Raw genomic sequence first — 23,181 nt, 5'->3', positions numbered from 1 at the left:
GCAACATTCACATAAGCAGATGTCAACCTTGGCAAGTACCTTCAGGAAGGACTCCATCGACTTGGAGGCCAGAGAGTTGCCCCGAAAGAGGGTGTTTGGCTCATCTGAAACAAAGACGATCACTTGTGATTGGTGCCTAATTGCAACATCTGGGGCTATGAACTTGCTGCTCATTTTTATTTTAAATTATCACATTTCCTTCATAAACCTCAGCTGGTTTCCCAGCTCCCCTCCAGGTACCAGGAGAGCCAGACTGGCTTAGCCCCAGCTATACGGCTGCATCACACACCTGTAGACCATTCTCGAAGGCCACTAAGGGCAGAGGACACTAAAGGCACTAGGGGAGGGGCTGTGGCTCCTGCTTTGCATGTATAAGATCCCAAGTCCAGTCCCTTCCATCTCCAGCAAAAAGATAAAAGTGGTAGTTGATATGAAAGACTTCTTTTGCCTGAGGTTCTGGACTGCCGCTGCCATCAGAGTACATGGAACAGACCATGACAGCCCAAGGGTCTGTCTACGGCAGTTTCAGGTTTTCAAATAAGGGCATAAAATTTTGGTGCCCAGATCTCCTTGGGCAGCCACTGGCATTTGGATATAAAACAACCACTTGCCAATATCCTCTTCCCCAAACCTCTTTGTCTACTTCCTACAGCTGCATGAGCTTGCATGTTCCTGAATAAAGAGAGGGTTCAGGACACCTAAGACCCACACTTACACCCAGCAATGGTTATATCCAGGGTTTTTTTTTTCTTCTGGGAAAAGAGGTGGCGGAACTCTCAAGAGAAAAATGAGGAAGAAACACATGGGATTCTTTGAAATCATATTACTTTCAAACACTATTGCCGAGTATTTTCAAGAGGTGCCGGAACTCCGTTCCCCCGCGTTCCCCCTGAAAAAAAGCCCTGGTTATATCCCTGAGCAATAACCCAGCCTCCACTGAAGCTGGAATCCAACTCGATCAGTAAACATTTGCTTATCTGTGCTAGCAGCCTGTCACGTGTCCTGATATCATAGATCCATTGCAGAGACTGCAATTGTTCATTAAGATTACCGAAATCTAGGCTAAGTGGCTCATTTTGCCTGTAACCCATAGTCCAGGATATATCTGTGTTCCTATTCAAAGACTGTTTGTGCATTTGCGGCCAAGGATCTCGCTGATTATTCCAAACTAGTAAGGTCACTGGCTGCCCTCTGCAGCCGTTGTTCTCTGCTCCAGTTTTCCTTTTCCTTTCAGATTCCTCCTCCCCTTAGCTTTCAACATATCACAGATAAAAAAGAAAGGCCGACAAGAAATTATGCCAGTCAAAATACAGCTTTCTTGTTTTCCCGCTTCCTTTTTTTTTGCCATCGTGACAATTATAAAACAGACACTGTAGATATAACCGGGTTCCCCAATGCGGCAGCCACCAAGACCCTCCCTGGCACCTGCCAAATGTTTTTAGAGAGTGGACAGGGCCAGGCAGGGCATTTTGAGTTTCTGATGTTTGTGGACAGTGGCTTTCTGTAAAGTACTTTGCCTGTGCAAACAGCAGAGTGATATTCTCAAAACACAGCAGGAATTGATTCTGACAAAACACGACTGGCCTGCACAGCTAAAATGCTTAGTGCACCGAACTGGAACTTTTATTGAAGTTATCAAATCTTCCCCGTTTTAACGTATCCTTATAATTTAAACAGAAGTAGATAATTACATCACTAAATCAAATTTTGTTCACTTTTCAAAAATAAGTTAGGTTCCTATCAAAATCTGGTCAGAATCTCCCTCTTACTGTACGCACATGCAAGGAGCTCTCACGAGTCCTTCGGCACCAGCTGTCCTTGGTACAAGTAATAATGCATGTTAAGAATGGCTCATGTAGCGAGCAGCTGCCTTTCCCCTCTTTTGCATGTTAGATGTCCATAAAATGAAGACAGATGCTGCCAGATAAGCAGCTCGCTCACTATGTATACTGCTTTTACTTACAGTATATACAGAAAAACATTTTAAAACAGTCTGTTAAGCTTCTGCCTGAAAAGGTACCTACGCTCCACATTATGCATGACCTCACTGCCTGATATTTTCTAATTGGCTCCACCTCCCATGGCAGCCATTTTGTGGTTGCACCCACCCACCCACCCTGTGTCAGGGTGAATTTGTACCAGTTTTGTCCAACTCTAGCTTGATGAGAAGATCCAGTAACTCTTTGGCTAACCCTTGACCTAGGAAGAGCTTGACGAGGTTAATGGCAATTTCCTGTCGGCACTCGGCAGTTGTGGTTTCGTCGATGAGGGTTATTAAATGTACTTTCCTGTCCTGTCAGGGGACAAAGAATGTTAAGAAAACAATTTCCACAAAGATCATAAATGTTTATAAATATCCCAGAAGGGCAAAAATCCATGAAAACCTGATGTGGGGGGCGGGGAGGACAGGGGCCGCTAGCTGCCTGCCACTGCTTAGCTGAGTAGTGTGTAAGTGTGTGTGTGTGGGGGGGGGATGACAGATAAAATGGGGATCGGAGATTGATGTAGCCAATGTCATGACATCACTTCCAGAGCACCCCAGAAGTGACATTACATTGGGCAGCACTCTTGCATTTGCCAAGAACTCTATGGTTAAACTGCAGAATTTTGGACAAATGCTACATCATTGTCTCTAGAGTGATGTAATTTATTGGCCATGCCACAAGTGACATCATCACATCAAAGTGGACAAAGCAAGTCCCCACTTCTCCCATTTCCTAAAGCTTACCAGCCATGGGCAACCCTAAAAGGCGTGGGTCTATGACTGGTATCAAACATCATCACCACCACCAGATAGTAATAATAATTTTATTTACGAGGTGCCTCAACAGCTACAAGCTGTATAGTGATTACATTACACAGAACAAACTCTATCTGCCAGTTTACAATAATTAAAAAATGTGATAAAGAGAAAAGGACACACAAGGAGGGAGAAAGGAAGCGCAGCAGAAATTAGAGGTTAAAAATCCAAGTTACATGTAATATTGGGGATCCGTGGCCAGATATCCCAATGTGTCAACTTAGCCACAAAACACAAACATGGGAGAGCCCCATATGGAACATGACGAAGGCACAGAGGAAGAGTGTAGGTTAACCCATACTCCACATGCTTTTTCTGGATTCAAAATGGACCTCCATGGCCTCCATAGGGAATAACACAATAACCTGCTCTCCCTACCAGGCCTAAAAGCAGCCAGGGTAGGGTGGGGGCTCTCAATTGAGGAAAACGGCATGCGGGAGGAATTAACCCTCCTTCCCAATGCTACGGGCCCATTCAATATTGCCATTCCACTCCACATACAATTCAATTCAAATGATGGGAGTATCAAGGGACATTTTCAAATGCTGAAGGAAGAGCTGCCAAGGACAGAGAAGCATGGATGTCAAAAAGCAGTGAGTTCCAATGGAAAGGGCAGCGAGAAGAGAGAAAGGAGGGACGTGAGAAAGAAGAAAGCCAGGTTTAGCCAAAAAGAAAGTGTCAGCAGAAAAGGCGAGAGATAAATAATTTCCAAAGGGTCAAAGAACGATACTATGAACGGCCGAACGACATATGAGGACCCCCAGATGTGTAACAGAGCAGCAAAAAGCAGCTGTGAAAGGCGCATAGTGTGGAGACCAAAGAGCGATGGTCCTCCTGATCCACTGTTGAGGGATCCCCGCATGGATTGTTGAGTCTTTTAATACTCAGTTGTAACAACTACAAAGGAAGCCAGTAAGAAATAAGGGGACATGGGAGACATTTGCAGAGGGAGCGGGGTCGGCTCGTACCTGTGCCGCTGCCTTAACTTCTTCACACAGAAGCTGCGCAAGAGGCTGGTAATGGCTGGATGGAAGCACCATCTCATCCCGGAGCCGCACTTGGAGGTGTAAAGCACCAAGGTTGCCTCTGAAACAGGAAAGAAGGCAGTCACGTGGTCAGGACGCCCCTAAGAGTGAGTTATTCTCCATCAGGGCAGGGAGGAGGCTCCTTTTATGACAACACAAATTGCCCCCAACTTTTGCGTTTTAACATCGTTCTTTGAGGGCCTGTTTCTGCGACTGGTTCTCCTGGAATAACCGTCCATGGAACTCTGTTCAACATGTGTAGGCCCAAAGTGTAGTTGGCTTGGGTGGGGTAGGTTTTAAGACAGGGCTAAGTGTCTTCAGAGTTCATCCCGGGGCTATAAAAATCAGTGCACTCCTGCTGGAGACCAGGTAATCTCGCTTGAAAAGATGGAAACTCACTCATCCTGCTGTGGCTTGGATTTGTCTGGTTGGAGCAGGAACCAGCCTTCCTCCCGCTGAACAGCAAGGAGTCTTTGGACATTGAACACCACCTGTGAGAAAAGAGAGACTCTTTCCAAAGCGAAAGACAGACTGGACACACGAAGTGCCTTCTGCCAAGTCAGGACCTTGGTCCATCTAGTTCCATCTTGTCTTCTCAGATTGGCAGCAGATCTCTAGAATATCAAGTCAAGAAGGGCCTTTCTCAACCCCTGAGATCCTTCAACAGGAGTACCAGGGACTGAATCCAAGACCTTCTGCATTCTACTGAGTCATCACAGCCCCGTGGCAGAAAACTATGGCAGGCAAACAGTTGCATCAACTTGCTCTTAAATATGAAACACCCCCAATTCAGCCAGACAGTTGCTAAACTATACCAGTAAATCTTTCATTAAGTCTGGGGTGCAAACACGCAAGTGACATTTAAGGTGGGGCATTTCCACTGGGGTGGGGGCTGCATGAAGATGTTGTCCAATGTGCCACCCTGTCTACTAAGTAGGATAAAATTTAATTATCCAATGTAGGGGGAGAAAGAGAGGGGCTGTCCCCTTTGCCAGTGGACCCTCTCCTCCATCCCAGACAGAAAGCAAACTGTGGCAACTCTTACTTGCTGCTTACATTTCCTGTCTCTCTTACCTTCCCCAGAAAATCATTCCTGCTAACAAGGTCCCAATCCCAAACCTCAACGACACACAGCTTCTCTGGGGCTGACTCGTCCAGGTCAAACTCGAAGGTCTCGTTCCATCTTGGGTAGCAGGACTTCTTGATCACCTGGAGAGAGGGCAATGTTGCAACAGCCATTGGTTTGGATGGCTATCAAAGAAGAGTTGACAAGAGCACAGAGAAGGCCAATCAAGGGCTGTTAGCCGTGATGGCTAAGTGGAACCTCCATGTTCAGAGACAGTGTGCCTATGAATACCGGTTTCCGGGGAAGGAAACAAGAGAGGGAGGCTTTGCCTCTGGGCCCCTGCATGAGGATTTTCCAAAGGGACACAAAATGCTGGATAAGCTTGTCTACTGGCTTGATCATTAAGGCTCTTCCTATGTAAATGTTGACTACTAGTCCCTAACAAATGTCCAACACATTATTCCCTAAAAGGACTCAGCCGTTCTGCCCCATATATCACCAGAAAGAAGGGGAACCAGCTTTAAATTCCTTTGCAGGGCCAGAGGACGGAACAGCATGCATAGTCCGGGCAACTGCTGATGTTCACAGAATCACAGAGTTGGAAGGGGCCATACAGACCTTCTAGTCCAACCCCCTGCCCAATGCAGGATGAGCCTAAAGCATCCCTGACAAATATTCATCCAGCCTCTTCTTGAAAACTGCCAGTGAAGGGGAGCTCACCACCTTCCTAGGCAGCTGATTTCACCTTTGAACTACTCTGACCCTGAAAAAGTTTTTCCTAATATCCAGCCGGTATTTTTGTGCATGTAATTTAAGCCCATTGCTTCGAGTCCTGTCCTCTGCTGCCAAGTGGAACAGCTCCTTGCCCTACTCCAAATGACAGCCTTTCAAATATTTAAAGAGAGCAATCGTGTCCCCCCTCAATCTCCTCTTCTCCAAACTAAACATAGGGCTCAGTCTCCAGACCCCTGCTCATTCTTGTCGCTCTCTTCTGCACCCTCTCAATTTTGTCCACATCCTTTTTAAAGTGAGGACTCCAGAACTGCACACAGTAGTCCAGGTGCGGCCTGACCAAGGCAGTATAGAGAGGGACTATGACCTCCTGCAATTTCGGTGCAACGGCCTTTCTGATACAACCCAAGACCGAGGTTGCCTTTTTTGCCACTGCATCACACTGACTGCTCATATTTAGTTTACAGTCCACTCTTACCCCAAGATCTCTTTCGCATACACTACTACCCAGAAGTGTATCTCCCATCCTGTATTTGTGCTTCACATTTTTGTGGCCCAGATGTAATACTGTGTACTTATCTATGTTGAATTGCATCCTGTTCACAACTGACCACTTCTCCAGAGTATTCAGGCCTTGTTGAATTTTAACCCTATCTTCTGGAGTGTTTGCCACTTCTCCCAATTTGGTATCATCAGCAAATTTAATGAGCAGCCCTTCCACTCCTTCATCCAGATCACTGATAAAAACATTGAAAAGTACCAGGCCCAAAACCGAGCCCTGTGGCATCCCACTGGACACCTCTCTCCAATCTGATGAAACGCCATTGACCACCACTCTTTGGGTGTGGTCCTCTAACCAGTTCCCTATCCACCGAACTGTCCTATAGTCCAGTCCGCAGTCTTCCAGTTTACCCATTAGAATGTCATGGGGAAACTTATCAAAAACTTTGCTGAAATCCAGGTAAATCACGTCGACAGAGTTCCCATTATCCAGTAAGCTCGTCACTCGATCAAAGAAGGAAACCAGGTTGGTCTGACAAGATCTGTTGGGGACAAAACCATGTTGACTTCCCCGGATCACTAAGCGGTCCTTCAGATGCTTACACATCGATCTCTTTCCTTCTTATCATCAAAACACACCCAATGCCTTGTTTAGCCCCATCTTCTTTTACCCATGGCCCAGACTCACTGAAGTCTCCTGCGTCTTGCCATTATAGCGAACTCTGACAAAGGGGTCGGATGCTCCATTCCGGTCCTTCCGAGCTAAATCCCTGGGAAGGAAAAAAGGGAAGAGAAGAAAAGGAATGGATGATGGCTGACATACCAGGGGCTCTCTGAGTAGCCCTAGCCCAAAGCGGAAGGGAGGGAGCGAGCTTTGGAAAGTCACCATGCCCCTCAGGCTAGGCAAGCTCATAGAGATGTTGCAAGCAAGGTACGGAGCCAATCTGTGCTCCATGGAGATACAAACAATTGGTCAGAATAGTCTTATTAGCCTTGGGGATTACTTCACAAAAGTCATCAGCCCACCCAAAATTTTCTACCAGCCAATGAACATTTTTACTAGCCCATCTGCACACCTATACTACACTGAGTAGAACTGGGTTCAAATCTCCACTTGGCCAGAAAACAGAGTTACTCTCGGCCTCACCTACCACACAGAGCGGTTTTGAGGACAAAAGAGAAAAAGGACGAGCCACATAATACCCCCTGGACCTCATTGCCGACAATTTTGAGGCCAAACCATGCATAATGCAGGGGGCCCATGTTTGGATCCGCAGGCATGTAACTAAGCTGCAAAAAGCTTGTTTCCCCCCTCTCCGACAGGCTGCTTTAAGCCTCAGGGTATTGAGTTCAGGGGAGAGGAAGGTCAAAGCAGTGACTCAAGTGCAGACACGTCAAAGCCAGTGGGGAATAGTGGTTAGTGTCAGGCCAAGTTCAAATCTCCACCTTGCCATGGAAGCTGGCTGGTTGACCTTGGGCCAGTCACTCTCTGTCTGCCTAATCTACCTCACAAGGTTGTTGTTAAGATAAAATAGAGGGCAGAACAATGTAAGCTGCTTTAGGTCCCAACTTGGAAGAAAGGCTAGGTATAAATGAAGTAAATAAGTAAATAAATAAATAAAGATACCTCCTACATGGGTGATTGGCTCTGTCTCACAAGAGACTTGCATGAAAAAATTTACTTCTCAAAACACAGAGCACGGAAAGCAGTGTTGCAGCCAATTATTCCCAAAGATGTAATATAGCCTTACTTATAAGAGAGTCATACACTGCTGTTTTGACTAGCAGAATCCCTCCGCCACCCCTTCCTCAACTTTCTCGCAGTGGAGGAACGAAGCCCGGTCTCTCCGTTGCATTACCCTCCTTCTGTACCCGCACCATACCTTTTCCAATGCCGTGGCAAAGATTTCTGCAGCAAAAATTGGACAGGACAAAGCCTGGGGAACTCTCAACGGTCTCTCAAGCGGGAGCTAACCTGGGTGGATTGGCCTTTTAACTTATTGTGAAATGTCTTGGTGGGCCACTGCCCAGGAGAACTGCTGGCGCCCAAGCGCAAGCCAAATCAAGCCCCAGCGATACTGGCAATGCCTCGGAGGCTGCTTGACTCATCTCCAAGCGGAGCATTCTCCAAAATACTGCCACTGTCATCGAGGCTCGGTTTCATCTAAGGCTATGTTTGTGTTCCAGTTGACCTCGGACTGGAAGAAAGGTAAAGAGCCAAGAAAGAAAAAGGTAGCGTCTCCTCATAGTCTCATGGCATCTCTGTCACACTGTGTCCCTCCCAGCTCCAGAACTGCCCCCCACAAAAGCTGTATGGTTGCCATTTTTCTTTCCCATTAAAGGGCTTTAGATCATAATCTCCCCCCTCCATCTGTCTGTCCCCCTTGCTGAGGTGATTAAAACAAAAAACAGTTCTCTGTAGAGATTGTTTTTAACTATAAATGGTTTTCTCCAATTGTCTGTGAGAGTTTAAAAGAAAGGATACGGAATGCTTGCTTGCTGCAGAGAATTGGCAGATACAAAAAAGAGAGGAAAGGCGAGAATGTGGAAATGTTTCTGGCCTTTCAATGCATCTCTGACTCAGACCATGTTGTTTGCTAGCGTAAAGCAAGGCGGACGTGAGCACACTGTCTCTTTTTCCTAGCACAGTCTCCGCATTTCCATCGCCTCCGGTCTGCGTATTTACTTGAAACCTGACTCCAAAGACTGGAGAGGGTAGGATCAGAGGCAAGAGTCCTCAGTTATAACACTGGTGTAAGTGTCTGATAGACACTCAAATCACCTTCGAGAGAGACTCATTGTAGGTCAATGTCTGACCACTGCTTGAGCAGAAGAGAAAATTCAGGAGAGGCATTTGTCATGCAAATGAGCATTTTGGCCAGTGGGGTAGATTAAGCTTTGCATTATGATCCTAAAGCAACATCTCTTTTAACACCTTGCACATGAAAATGCCTTTCAGAACATGAATTAGGAAACTCCTGGTTCCAATTTAGCCATTACAAGGAATGTCCTTGACAGCCATAGGCAAAAACCCTTTCTCTCTCTTGTTCAGTCCATAATAGGAGAATGATAACACTGGCCTACCTCATAGGGCTATCATATGATTTATTGCGATAACGTAAATGGAAACTCTTTGACAAGCTATTTAAAAATTAGAAGCCATTACTAATACAAAAAATGAATATGTAATAATGATAATCAGAGGCAATATGCAAAATTGATTGCCAAGCTGCCTCTGAGTTGCAGCTCTTTTGTTCCAAAGCTGTTTGGTATCTCCTTTAAAAATAGAACGGCACGGCTCATTCCCGGCTGTCAGTCAAATGTCCTGTAGACAGTTAAGGACACAGGTAATTAGAGAGGGGAACGCAAGAGCAGAACGTTCCCTGACGCAGGGCTTGGTCAATCCCCTGGTGGCTCCTAGTAGTCCAAAGATTAAGAACTAGTGAGCAGAGGAAGGGGCGTCACTGTGACTCGAGGAAGGGTGTGTGTGGATTCCACATAGGTCACTGACACCTCAGCCAGATTCCCTGCTGTAGAACTACAAGGTTCTTTTACACCAATTAATAAACCATTCACTTTACCTCTTTAACTCGGACAGTCCTTAATTTTTAGTATCCATATAGGTCTCAGGGCGAAGCTACAAGTGACGAATGACACTTGAACGGCAAGTGTATTTCTCCCTGTTCACTTGCGCGCCACTCAATCCACTTGCTGTTCAAGTGTCATTCGTCACTTGTAGCTTGGCCCCTAGTGTCCTTGTTTCTGCCTTTCAGGGGTATCAGGTTACAATGATTAGAGCAAGAGTTGCTAGAGTTGTTATTGCCCCCTTCCCCCGGTTCAGCTGCCTCCCTCAGTCTCTCTAAGTAAAATATCAGAGAAAGGGCCCGATGCTTCATCTCTTGTGTCAATTGCTGCACATGAACACTAAAGGACGGTGCAACACGAAGACTGCCATTTTGTCCACTAGAGCTGGAAAGGTGTATTGCAGATAACCTGCTCCAGGACAGTATTACTTTCCTAGTATCTCTTTAATCGTCCGGACCTGGATCGCCCAAGGTGAGCCTGATCTCATCAGATCTCAGAAGCTAAGCAGGGTCGGCCTTGGTTAGTAATTGGATGGGAGGCCTCCATCGAAGACCAGGGTTGCAGAGGCAGGCAATGGCAAACCATCTCTGTTAGTCTCTTGCCTTGAAAACCCCAGCAGGGGTCGCCATAATTCACCTATGACTTGAGGGTACTCTCCACCACCATCTATTTAATCAAAAGAGCAGCTGCCTGCTGGGTCCTCAATTGGTGGAAGGTAGGTGATCGCGAAAGAAAGGCAGAGAACACACACACAAGGCATAACAGAGTATTCAGCAGCCTGCAGTGGGAGTGAGGAAAGGTTGAAAGAACCCAGTAAATTTAACGCAGAGGAAATAAAACCACAGAGAGACATTTCCATAGTCTTCACAGGGGTTCCACACAGAAGAACCAACGTAATGTAGTGGTTAGATTTTCAGACTAGGATCTAGGAGACCCAAAAAGAAATCACGGCTGTCCCATGGAAACTTGCTGGGTGACCTTGGGCCAGTCACATGCTCTTAGCATAACCTACCTTACAGGGTAGTTGTGAAGGTATAAACAGAGGAGAGTGACGTAAGCTGCTTTGGGTAGCGACTGGGGCGAGCGTCAGGGTATAAATGAAATGAATAAATAAATAAGAAGGCAAAGACTTGCACATGAAGCTACCTTATACTGATTCAGATCATTGGCCTATTAAGGTCAGTACTATCTACTCAGACTGGCAGCAGCATTTGGAACCTGGAACCAGCCCAAAACCAAGTCCACCTTCTTGCCGGTCTTGCCACTGCTGCGGGCCTTGCCTTGACCTTCTCTGACCTCCGTTTTTGTCCAGGCCCAGCCATCTTTCAAAGCCCCTTCCCTCCGGCTTGCTCAAGTCAGTCTTACCGAGCATCAAACACCCTGCAGCGGAGCTTCTTCGCCGCATCGCTGCCCACGATTTCAATCCGGAGGTGAAGTTCCCCCTGCACTTCCTCATCCGGGTCGATTTCAGTGAGGTTCAGCCAACCGCAGTAACCTGTAAGCATAAATAGAAAGAATTTTTTTTTAAAAAATAATGAAGGAATTTCACGTGGGAACATCAGCATCCTACCACAGAGAGACAGGGCAAGGCTAAACTCAATTTAAGAGTTGAGTATGTCAGAAATGGCATGTGGAAGATAAGCTTTGGCAACTCACTGAACATTTTACAACAAATACTGGCAGAGATTGTTGGAGGATTTGCAGTAAAGCAATATTATGTTTCTAATGTTGTCCATCTTTGCCTCTCCTTTGCAGCTACATCTGATGAAACAGTGGCTGTTTCGAGCCTTCGCTGTGTTTGGAACTTCTTCCACCCCATCTCCCTTTTGACTTCTTCTCAATCCTGCTTTCACAACTTGCCAACTTGTAATCCTGGACCATGCCCTGACCTGGATAGCACAGGTGAGCCTGATTTCGTCACATTTCAGAAGCTAAGCAGGGCTGGCCTTGGTTAATAATGGGATGGGAGACCGCCAACGAAGACCAGGGTTGCAGAAGCAGGCACTGGCAAACCACCTTTGTTAGTCTCTTGCCATGAACCTCACCAGGGGTTGCCAGAAGTCAGCTATGACTTGAGGGCACTCTCCACCACTACCAATCCTGGACTGTAATAGCCAGGGCTTTTTTTCTGGGAAAAGTGGTAGTGGAACTCAGTGGGTTGCCCTCGGAGAAAATGGTCACATGGCAGTGGCCCCGCCCCCTGATCTCCAGACAGAGAGGAGTTTAGATTGCCCTCCACGACGGATGGCGCAATCTAAACTCCCCTCTGTCTGGAGATCAGGGGGCGGGGCCACCAGCCATGTGACCGTTTTCAAGAGGTTCCAGAACTCCATTCCACCGTGTTCCAGCTGAAAAAAAGCCCTGGTAATAGCACTCCTGCTTCTAGACTCTGCATGACATCTCCACCCCCCACAACCCCCTAGAAAAAATGGCATTCCTCTTCATTCGTAGCAGCAATTGAACTTCTCATTGTAAGCATCGCACAACTGACTCTTTCACCTTCCACATTTAAAATGCTGTTCAGCTAACAGATCCTGCCATTAAGTTATGAAAACGCAGTAGCCGAGCATCGCCTTCTTAAAACATTTCATTGGCATCATTCTTAGCCTAAGGGCAGCTCTTTGCTATCGTTTGAGAGGCACTGAATTCATCACAAACTGTAACCAAAAGAGGCAATAAGGGATGAATAAGGATGGCCAGAGAAGTTAGCATAGAGCGAATAAAGACTTTAATTTTGGGTTTGTATGTTCTAAATGAAAAGATTTTTTTCTTACATACTTGATGGAGAAGTTAATGGGTCTGATGTATTTAAGTTGGTGTTTAATGGGTGATTAGAACAGGTTTATTTATTTACAGACTGCTAGACTTTTAGAAAGAAATATTAGAATCTTATAGGGTTAAACTATTAAAGCCCCTTTTCATTTTGATGGGTAATTTGGGTCTAACTGTTGTTAGAATAAAAAATGGCTCTGTTAAAGAATGTATTTATTTTTTAGAGAGACATAAAATATATTTAGGATTGGATATGCTTTTGGTTACTAATGACTGAGTTATGAAGGCCTTGAAGGTAGAAAATTTTCTAAAGACTTTTTCATTATGTTGTGCTAGTTATATTAAGGTTATTGATTAGAGAAAAGATTGTAGATATTCATTTACATAGAAACTCACAATTGACTTGATGCTGAAATAGAACGAGAAGAACGAAGCTATGCTTATTTGAAGATTAGGAAGAAAGCATAGATGTTAAATGTTAAATTTAGTTTAGAACTTGTATCAGCTTTCAATTGCTTCAAATGGAAAACAGAAAACTGGTATATGTTCCTATTAATTCGTTTTTCCCTCTTTTTCTTTTTCTCTCCTTTTCACTGTTTTTTAATTTTTTTGTTTTTTATATTTTTACCTAGTTTTTCTTATTTCCTATATGTTTTATAATCATGTTGAAAATTTCATTAAGAGGCACTATAAAAAGAAACTGATTTTTGATGGTTACATAAGCGCAGAAGCTGCGGTGTGCACTGGTTCTCCAAATAATGACTCGGCACCTCTCCAGCCAACCCAATCACTTTTGAAAGAGGGACCGCATCGTGATCTGGACACAGCCCAAAATGACTCAGAAAACCCAATTCGGCATGACTAGCAAAATGAGATCTGATCTGATGGTTATCTGTTCATCGCTGCAAGTATATTTATAGCACAGAAAGAGAAAGCAAGATACATCTGCACAAATGAAGGAGGCCCAAACGGTCCCTCTGGTTTCTGCTGGGATCTGTTGGACGTTTTGTTTCTCCACTTCGTGTTCATTTGCATGATGTAGGCAGGTTTTGCGGTTTTTATCTTGCAAAATTTTACTTACGATGTACATTATTTACGTGTATAAGGCTGATTCACAGAGGCACAGGGAATAATGAACAACATACATACATTTTACAGGAAAAACTGTGCGTGAGCAAACTGAAAAAGGTAAAAAATCATGGGCTCGAATTGCATAGTGGAGATCCAAAATTGTAACAGAGATTTTGGGGGTCCAAATAGCAGAAATACATCAATTTTAGAGCAGTTTGCCATGACTTCTCTGAGAATTGCAATTCCATAAAGGTGACGAGGTCTCCGGTAGAGATTGCAAGCACCTCTTAAAGAGCTGTAGTTCCCGGGATCCTTGGAGAGGGGCCTATCTCAGTGGTAGCATATTTGCTTGGCATTGTCATGTCTGAACCCCATCCATGCCAATGCTAATACTAATACTGACCTTCATGCTGTAACTTGATGTCATATTGCCAATGCCACAACTGTTTCTTTTACAGGCTTATTGCAGGTGCTTTACCTAACAAACTGTAGAAACTTTCAGTGCTCATGACCTTGTAGACTGCTCACTCCCATGCATTGCTATGTCTCGACTTTGATCTCTTGCTTTCTCAGTGTCTCGACTTGATAGTACAAATATGTGAGACGTTCTCGGGACAAATTCGCGCCCAAAGTCCTGTTTACTGTTGGGAGGGGAAAGGAGCAGCCGTGTATGTTAAGAGGAAGGATCTTCCCACATCTTACTATTCCTGTCAATCTTGCTCTTACTGCTTAGACGCTTACCTTGCTTCTGAGTAACCCTATGGACATATCTATGGAAATGCTTTGATTTCTGAATAAAGCCATTTAAACCAAGAGCCTGGATTTCTTGTTGCCATGGTACAGGGATCTATCTGCCATAGCCTGTCATCCATAGCCTGACAGGCATGCAGAAGATCTCTGTTTCAACCCGGGACATTTCCAGTTAAAAGGATAAGGCAGCGGGTGATGTGAAAGACCTTGACCTGAGACCCTGGAGAGCTGCTGCCATCCAGAGTAGACAATATTAATCTAGATAGACCAAGGACATGACTCAGTATAAGGCAGCTTTCTGTGTTCACCTTATTCAAATGTGTGGAATAGAGCAGCCCGTGGTCAATAATGAATTAACAGAATCTACTGTATGAAATAAACTGTAATATATTTGAGTATTTGGAGCTGTTTAGAGTTGTATAGATCATTGCAACAATCCTTACAGGAAGAATCAGCCTTGCTGGCTATTTCACGTTATCCCAAACACAAATGATGACAGTATACTTCATTGTTTCTTCCAGGAGATCTGGAAAGTATACCTTTATCTCCTCCCCTCTTTTGTCCTCACAGCAACCCTGTGAGGTAGATTAGCCTGAGAGGGGGACTTGTTGGGATCACACTAATGTGGGCTGCCATGTGTTCCTCTGACGTTCTGCACAGATCAGTTTGCAAGAGTACTATTTTGTGCACACGTGTAGGCTTTGGTCACGCGAGCCAATGACTGCACAGGGAATGCTGGACAGAGGGGGTGAAGAGAGCAGGTCGATTCCGACACATTCCCCACCCCCCACCCCTAAAAAGTCACCTGCAGTAAATCAGGGCCCAATTACACATTCGACTGCTTCTGGCTCACTCTGGGTTATTTAAAATCAGACACTCTAAAAACTGAATTCCCAGCACTTTCTGAAACTTACTTCTCAGGCATATTGGGGGGTGGGGGGGGTCTGCTGCAGACTGAGATAGCAGCATGTGGAACGCAGGGGCTTTAGCCTCGCCTCACTTTAGTTCCCCACCCTGAAATGGGGAGCTGCTATTAAGGAATCTTACATGTCACCCCCATAATATGTAAGCTTCTTCAGTGGTGCAAGTAGTGGTCTCTGTTTCAGGTCAGGAAAGAAGCAGGCCGAGGAGACCGGAATCCCCTCTCTCCATGTGCCGCAGTCCCGATCCAAATCAGCCCCCATGCCCCGAGAACACGGAATACACAGAGCACATTTGCCTGGATGTGGGGCAGACGGGGAAACTAGCTGGGGCCTTGGAATTTGCATACCTAAAGAGAACTGGCAGAAGGCTTGGATCTTGTGCATCTCTAAACCTATGCCACAATGGTCTGCGGGGATCTCGAGCAGCGTTGGCCACTTTGAGCCATGAGGGTTTGATCAGCCCAGCAACTGATGTTGAGTGGGTGGGGGAATTGCTTCTCAGAGACGGTCCCCTCTTCCTACGCCTAAAGGATGAGTCACCAGGACTCTTCAGCACGTTTGGCTAGCCCTTCAGCAAGCAGCTCACGTCCGCTCTATGCTCCTGTCTAGCCCAGCAGCCAGACGACAGCAGAGAACACCGTGCATGTGCCTGTGTGCGTGGGGAGTGATTCGGCTGCGAGAACCATCTCTTGTCTGCTCATTTCCTGCCCTCTCCAACCTGTTCTTTTATGCGGCTCAGATTCCCATTAAGACGCAAGGAGAGGTGGATCTACAAAGATCTGGGGGGAAAGCAGCAGACTCTGGCACGCTGCTTTCTAAGGATCCTAAAACTCGTCTTTTCTATGGATGGAACAGTATACACAAATCAAGAACATCAGCACGTCTGACTTGAAGAGAGGGAGTTGATTTGGCCCCCACCCTTTCCTTTCCACCGAACCCTGTATCAATGTCATTTGCCCCTCAAAATGGAAATGTGTATCTTCTTAGGAAAAAAATATACCAGCAGTTCTGTATTGAACAAGCAGCATGTTAAGACTGTGGATCTTTAAAAAGGAATTAAAAATCACTACTGGGTTTATTTGTAAAACAAAGCCCTCCTCCAACAAGTGGAATCTGCTAGCAAGCAGGAATCTCTCATTTTTAGAGCTGTAGACCTGAAGCTAGAGGGATTTGGGGGGGTGGGGGGAGAGTTGCCAAGGCGGTGCATAGGGAAGTGGAGCTCTGCAAGATGGATCCATCTCCCCTTTTCTTCAGAAAAGCAATCAGCCAAGCTGTCGGCTTCCCTGTGGGCACCACGAGAGAGAGGAGCAGAGCAAGAATGAATGAGTGTCCTACAGCTGGATTCAATCTGCAATGAGCTCAAAAGGGTGCAACTCTACTTAGGATTGCAGTGGGCTGGGAGGCAAAACAGGACTAAAAAGAGCCCTGTCCCCTCCCCAAGAGGGAGAAGCAAGAAGTGGTCCTTTCCCCATGGAAGGGCAGAGGGACAGGTTTAGGAGCCCTGACCTCACCCCACCAATGGGGGGAAGGGTGAAGGGGCCCTGGCCATGCCCCCAGTGAAAGAGGGAAGGAAGGAGTAGGCTTGCCACAGCTTCTGCCCAGCATGCAACAATGGCAGGTCCTGCTCCCCTTGCAGGGCCACCATCTTGTGGTGGCCGCAAATGCCACCCACTTTGCATGCCCCCTGCCCAGCCCATCTGTCCACTGGGATTTTCCCTGGTGGCCTTAAGGGGCAATCTTCCCCAACTGTAACTGACTTGGAGTACCCAGAGAAGAACTGCCAATACTGGCTTGAAAAGCTACCGAGCCACCTTTTTTCTGTTTACTCCTCCAGAAGTAAAAATAGATCCTCTTCTGGGAGAATCAATCTCACCTTTGGGATGCTCTGCCAACAGGCTGTGGGTAAGGGAGACTTTCCCGATCACATCATCCCGGCTGACAGGAGAACAAAGAGACAAGGGAAGGGGGAGAACAAAAGGTTGTCACAAACCACCACGAAAGGTTAACCCCCCAAAATGTATGTACGTTTGGTGCAATATCGGGATGAATGAATATACCTCTTTTCTCTATTACTTTGCAGTTCCTGTCTCGTATTGTCTTCCACACTAACTGCGAGAATCGAATTCCTTCCAAAATCAGAGCACGCACAGTATGATACGGGTTTCACTTCCTTTGCCTATTACCTTTCTTCTACGTTAATGATTATTTAGAATATAGACACTGATTTCGAAAGTTAAAAGAATTACTCCAGGTTTGTATGGAATAGTTACCTACAATAGTTTCCATTATTTTTACAATTCTTTTCCAAAAAGCTTGGAATCACTCTTCACTACCAGCTCTCAGAAAAGAGCCGACAGAACTTTTACTGATGGCAAATTCCTGTTGGCACAAATGTGGACATCAAACAAAATACCAACAGTCACGTGGTGGATGTATAAAATCTCGGACATGATAGTTATGGACAAAATATCAGAGCAATTAACAACAAACGATAAAGCCTTCCAAACAAGCTTGTGGGAAAAGTGGTTCCATACTTTGACTACATTTCAAACGATGCAGCTACAGAGACTGCTTTGCCAAAATAATACTTAAGACTTTGTATTCTATTAATCTTTGTAAGGCATGCACTTCTTCACAGGATTCTTATTGTTCTGTTGTTAGTATTCTCTTTTAATTATTAGGGTTGATAGTTGAATGTTGAAATTGTCTTCTATGTTAAATGTTAAAGTTAAAATAAAAAGTGATAAAAAGAATGTAGACATTGGCAAAACAATGAAAAAAATCAGTGCAACTGTACACATGCATGCGATCATTATTTTTGTGTGTGAGTTTGGATCGTGCAGATATGCGCTCCAGACGTACAGGTAAAGTAGCATGCAAAAATATTTTAACATATAATCCCATCAAGATTATGCTTTGGCAGAGTTTTATAAATGTGCGTATTAAAGCTGGGCACAAACCAAAATACGAACCAAAATTCATCATGAACTGTGTCTTTTTGGGGGTTCGTGAACCAGTGGTTTGTTGGAGGGCACTTCTGATGAACCTCAGGAACCGCGACAATTTTGGGGCCAGTTCATTTGGTTCGTTTTTCGGTTCGGTCACAGCAGACAGCCTGGCACCCACCGATCAATCAGTTTCCTAGGCAACGGGGGGGGGGTGCTTTCTGCAGACCTTCTGCTGCCCCCTGACGTATTCATGAACCAAAGAAACCGGTTCGCGAACCGGGCAATTTCATACCGGTTCATGGTTTTTGGTTTGTGAAACGTGACGAATCACGAATCGCAATGAACCGCCATTTTCCCAGTTCATGCCCATCTCTAGTGCATGTAGATCAGTAACTGAGTAGGAGGGGGAAAAGATGCAAGCAAATGGAAGGAACTGAAAGCAGTGTTAAAGCAGTACGAAATGCAGAAATTAAAAAATGGTAGGGTGTAGGATCCCTAATACATCGTTTTGGAAACAAGACCAGGAAATGTGGGAGAAATACAAAGGAGGGGAATTTTGAAAGCATCCTTTATTTGGGGATGGCTGGCAGAATTCTTTCAGCTTCAAGATCCAAACAACGTAGCAATCTGCTGATATTAAGTAAGCCTGTGTTGTGTGTCAATGCCTGGATGGGGGACCGCTCGGAAACCCCGTGGATGTTTTCTTCAGAGAAGCTAAATTTGCAATACCTAAATTTATTTATTTACAACCATTAGATCTCACCTTTCTGTCCAATCAGGGCCACCAAAGCAGCTAAATAATATAGTGTGGGGTAAAAAAAAAAAATCGTATTTCTATCCCACCCCCCTCCAGTTTCAAATGTTTCACTGCCTTTCTCAGTTATGAATATTGTGGGAACTGGATTTTGAAGTTTGAAGGAAAGCGAAGTTTCAAAAGGACTGAAACTGTGAAATACAACCTTTATGGCTACAGCCCTAAAATTCATAGAGCAAACCTCCTCTTGCCTGTTCATGCAACATTATCCTCCAGCTCAGTGAATCAGAGGACCAACCATTCCACCCATCATGTACATTGGAGGAGCACTTCTCATTGGACTGGGACTGGTGGCACTCTAGCCAATCAAAAGATTGCCTGCCATTGCTTTAAGAGTGGTGTACTGGTGATGTAATGATTAGAATGGTGATCTAGGATCTAGAAGACCCAAGTCTGAATTCCCAATTCTGCCATGGAAGCTTGCTGGGTAATGTTGGGCCAATCATCCACCTAACCTATCTCACAGGTTGTTGCGAGGATAAAATGGAGGGGAGGAGAATTTGTAAGCCACTTTGGGCCCTAAAGTTGGGGAGAAAAGTGGGGCATAAATGAAGTAAACAAAGATCAGTGGTGCAGCACGTGCAGGAAGTCCTAGGTTCAGCCACTGGTATCTCCAATGATCCTGGCGGGCAGATGTGGGGGGAGAGCTTCCACTGCCCTAAATCCTAGAGAGCTACTTCCAGTACTGAGCTAGATGGACCAATGGTCTGATTCAGTATAAGGCAATAGCATATCTTGCATATCGAATTGTGGGAAGGGCCAAAGAAGAAGGATGGACAAACTTCACAAGAGATGACATTGTACCTTAGTGCATCTTCATCCATCACATAGAAGGATACACAGTGGAAGGTGGGGGGTAGGTGGACCTCATATTCTTCACCCCAGAAAGGGAACAAAGTTTTCCACACGGTGGCTGTCCTGAGGGGGAGGGAAAGGATTGACACATAAATAACAAGTCTATATCTTCTGGAAAAACAAAGAGGGGCTATATTACTAAAGTTTAGAAAGCTAGATCTATATCCCAGTTATACACGTTCCTTGAAGAAACAGTAAAAAGACTGCCTCTCATACCGACCAACATTTAGAAACCTCAGAGGAGTCCACCTTCTCCAATTCGATGAGTAACAACACAGCAAATGAGGAAACAACATAAACAAGAGAGCAATCCTAAGCAGGTCAACTCAAAATCCTACTCAGAACTGTCCCAACGGGCTTACTCCCAGGAAAATCTTCTTAGGTTTTTACTGTACTAGGCAGGGCTTTTTTTCAGCAGGAACACGGGGGAACGGAGTTCTGGAACCTCTTGAAAATGGTCACATGGCTGGTGGCCCCGCCCCCTGATCTCCAGACAGAGGGGAGGTTAGATGGCCCTCCGCGCTGCGCCGCGCTGCGCAGAGGGCAATCTAATCTCCCCTCTGTCTGGAGATCAGGGGGCGGGGCCACCAGCCATGTGACCATTTTCTCCGAGAGCAACCCACTGAATTCCACCACCAATTTTCCCAGAAAAAAAGCCCTGGTACTAGGTAAAAAAATAAATAAACCCCAAGTTCAACCTAAATGTAGGTGGGATAGGAACTAATTTTGTCTAAGAAATCTTCAAGTTTGGGATGGGGGGCATAAGCTGGATGAAAAGAAAAAACCTGGCATGCAATCATACCTAAGAAGTCAGTTCCACGCTAGGAACCGTGAGGAAAAGGAACTAACATTCGATATCTCAAAAAGGGTATTGAAGAGCTGGGAAAGGAAAAGGGCCAAATGAAGGGACTGAATTTTGGAGATATCCAGATTAGAAAGAAAAGAGATCACTTACTGGGGGCATGACACAGTTTTATGAAATTAACAAAAGCCAAAAGGAATTTGTGCCTTTGGCATGCATACCGGGTTCAGAGTGTCTCCGCACGAGACCCCTTGGCGTGTATTCATCAAATGTAGGGAGATGCAATGTTCGCCGAGAAGCGTAATTTAAAAAGACAGATATGGCGGAGATTGCTCCTCAGACGGTTTGTTGATTTCATCTTCGCCTCCCCAAAGGCTCTGTCAATTTCGCTTCTCCAGTCTAAAACTATGTGGGATCACAACCAGAGAGCAGCGAGGAATGGAAATGGGCTGGAGCTACCATCAAGAGCCGGGCTTGGACATGGAGAGGTTATAACGGGCTGAAGTTTCCCTTCTGGTATTTCACAGCCCCTTCACGCAACTTCAATGTATAGCAAAGCCTTTGCCATGCTGCCAGTTCTGTCTTTTTAAACTACCTTTCCTGGCTAACATTGCATCTCCCGACATGTGTTCTTCACGTGTCAAATGTCTCATGTAGAGAGACTCTCAGTGTTTATAGGGACTCTGGAACCGCATTGTGTTGACAGCTGCCATCCCTATAGCTTCCAAATGCCCTCAAAGGGGCCACCAGGAGCACTGGACCTGCGTCCTGCTCCAGTTGATCAGCCCCCTCCCCTACACCAAAATCCAATCCGGTACTAGGGTTGTCAACCATAGTTTGGCAAATTCCTGGAGGTTTGGGGATGGAACCTGAGAGGACAGAGCTTGGAAGAAGGGAGAGAGCTCCGCAGAGATGTGATCCCACAGAGTCTGCCTTCTGAAATGGTCACTTCCTCCAAGGGACCTGATCTCTGTAGTCTGGGTATCACTTCAAATTCCAGGAAAACTCAAAACCTCGCCTGGAGATTGGTAATCCTATACCATACACATTTGTATCGAATTACAGTGGGATCTACCAGTCTGCATAGCCCCAAATAGCCAGTCTTGTTAGAGCTTGGAAGTTAAGCAGGGTCAGCCCTATTTGGATGGGAGACAACCAAGGAACGCTGGGATTGCAATTCTGAGAAAGACAGTGGCCGTTTTCACACTGCTGACCGGCCACGGAACATCGCGCCAAGCTCCTGGAACGACAGCGTCTTCCTGGCGCGATTTTGCACAAGAACTACCATTCTCGGGCAAAATTGCACCAGGAAGACGCTGTCGTTTCGGGAGCTTGGCGCGATGTTCCGTGGCCAGTAAGCAGTGTGAAAATGACCAATGGCAAACCACCTCTGCTCATGTCTCATCTCATGGGGTCACCATGAATTGGTTGCGCCTTGATAGTACACAATTATAATTAATTATAGTGGGGTTTGTATTTTTTTAATTACTGTGTACAGCTTTGGCAGCCAAACCTGACTAAAAAGTGGGATAAAAATAAACTAAATAAGACCTCCTTTTTGAATTTGCACATTTTGTATGGAGCTCGGGAAATATCCCTGAATCTTGACCTCGGATACAATCCTGTTTGTGGTCCCAGAAAAATAAGGGTGTGTGTGAGAAATTTAGGGCACTGAAGTATTGTCAGCTTACCTGATGATGGCTTCATTGTCAATTTTCACAATACAATAAGGGTCACTGCTTCCTGTACTGAAAAAAAAGAAGGAATAAAGAATATTCAAGGCAAAGATTACTTAGAACACAAGTAACCAAATATCTTTTAAACTGGAGATGCCAAAGACTGAAGCTTGCACAGTTGTCTTGCAAAGTAGGTGTTCCAGCACTGAGCTATGGGTCTGACCCACTTTATTATGATCAATTATTTTTTTCAGCTCCTACATCCCACCTTGTCCCCCTGAATTCTGTAAACAAAAAAAGGAGAGAATGGAGCATTCAATTGGCTTAACGTGCAAGTAACCAGCAATTATTTAATTGCATAAAATCCCTCTCTGCGTGGAAGTTAGGAGGAAAAGGAAGACAGGAGGGCTGTCTTGTTGTATGCTGGACAAGTGGCACCAATACAATAAAGGGGGGGGGAGGGAATCCCGCGAGGGGTTGAAACGAGCAATGCTCCAAGACAACGAAGCTTATGAAATTAACTCACATGGAATGAACCTCAAGCTCTTGAACCAATATCAATAAAGTCTACAACTTTCAAAGCTCCAAAAATTTTTTAAAGTAAGCAAAATAAACTTACAATAGGCAACGCCTTACTTTTCAATGCTCCAAAAGTTGCTATAATAATGCCGCCGGTTGCTATTAGCACGGGGAAAATATGCAGGCTACGAATACTGTTTGAGTGAACAGGTTAGTGTTATAAAATTTGTATGGGTACCCACTATGGAGCAGTCTATTCAGTTTGTTTTTGTCAAGGTGTATCTATTTTGTAGATGCAAGGACTACACAGTCGCGAACGTGGAGCTCGAGACAACACAACGC

At 45.3% G+C, this 23,181-nt stretch overlaps 1 protein-coding gene across 4 annotated transcripts in view; it reads right to left on the bottom strand.

Annotated features, from left to right (window-relative positions):
* LOC129344441 (ras GTPase-activating protein 4-like) overlaps positions 1-23,181 on the bottom strand; it is a 70,237-nt gene that overhangs the window by 13,102 nt on the left and 33,954 nt on the right. For 2 of the 4 annotated variants that reach the window (XM_055001064.1, XM_055001065.1), the window contains exons 2-11: positions 22,336-22,392; positions 19,792-19,905; positions 17,099-17,160; positions 11,075-11,204; positions 6,813-6,894; positions 4,900-5,034; positions 4,225-4,316; positions 3,769-3,886; positions 2,140-2,293; positions 40-104 (exon numbers count right to left, since the gene is read on the bottom strand). In XM_055001064.1, the coding sequence (XP_054857039.1) occupies positions 40-104; positions 2,140-2,293; positions 3,769-3,886; positions 4,225-4,316; positions 4,900-5,034; positions 6,813-6,894; positions 11,075-11,204; positions 17,099-17,160; positions 19,792-19,905; positions 22,336-22,392 (1,009 nt within the window). Of the gene's footprint in view, positions 1-39; positions 105-2,139; positions 2,294-3,768; positions 3,887-4,224; positions 4,317-4,899; positions 5,035-6,812; positions 6,895-11,074; positions 11,205-17,098; positions 17,161-17,282; positions 17,309-19,791; positions 19,906-22,335; positions 22,393-23,181 lie in introns of those variants that run through there. The other 2 variants (XM_055001066.1, XM_055001067.1) reach the window with 2 other exon arrangements.

This window comes from Eublepharis macularius, chromosome 17 (genome assembly GCF_028583425.1).
Source record: "Eublepharis macularius isolate TG4126 chromosome 17, MPM_Emac_v1.0, whole genome shotgun sequence".
NCBI lineage: Eukaryota > Metazoa > Chordata > Lepidosauria > Squamata > Eublepharidae > Eublepharis > Eublepharis macularius.
The sequence above is the reverse complement of the archived record's forward strand: the minus strand, read 5'-3'. Positions and strand labels throughout refer to the sequence as shown.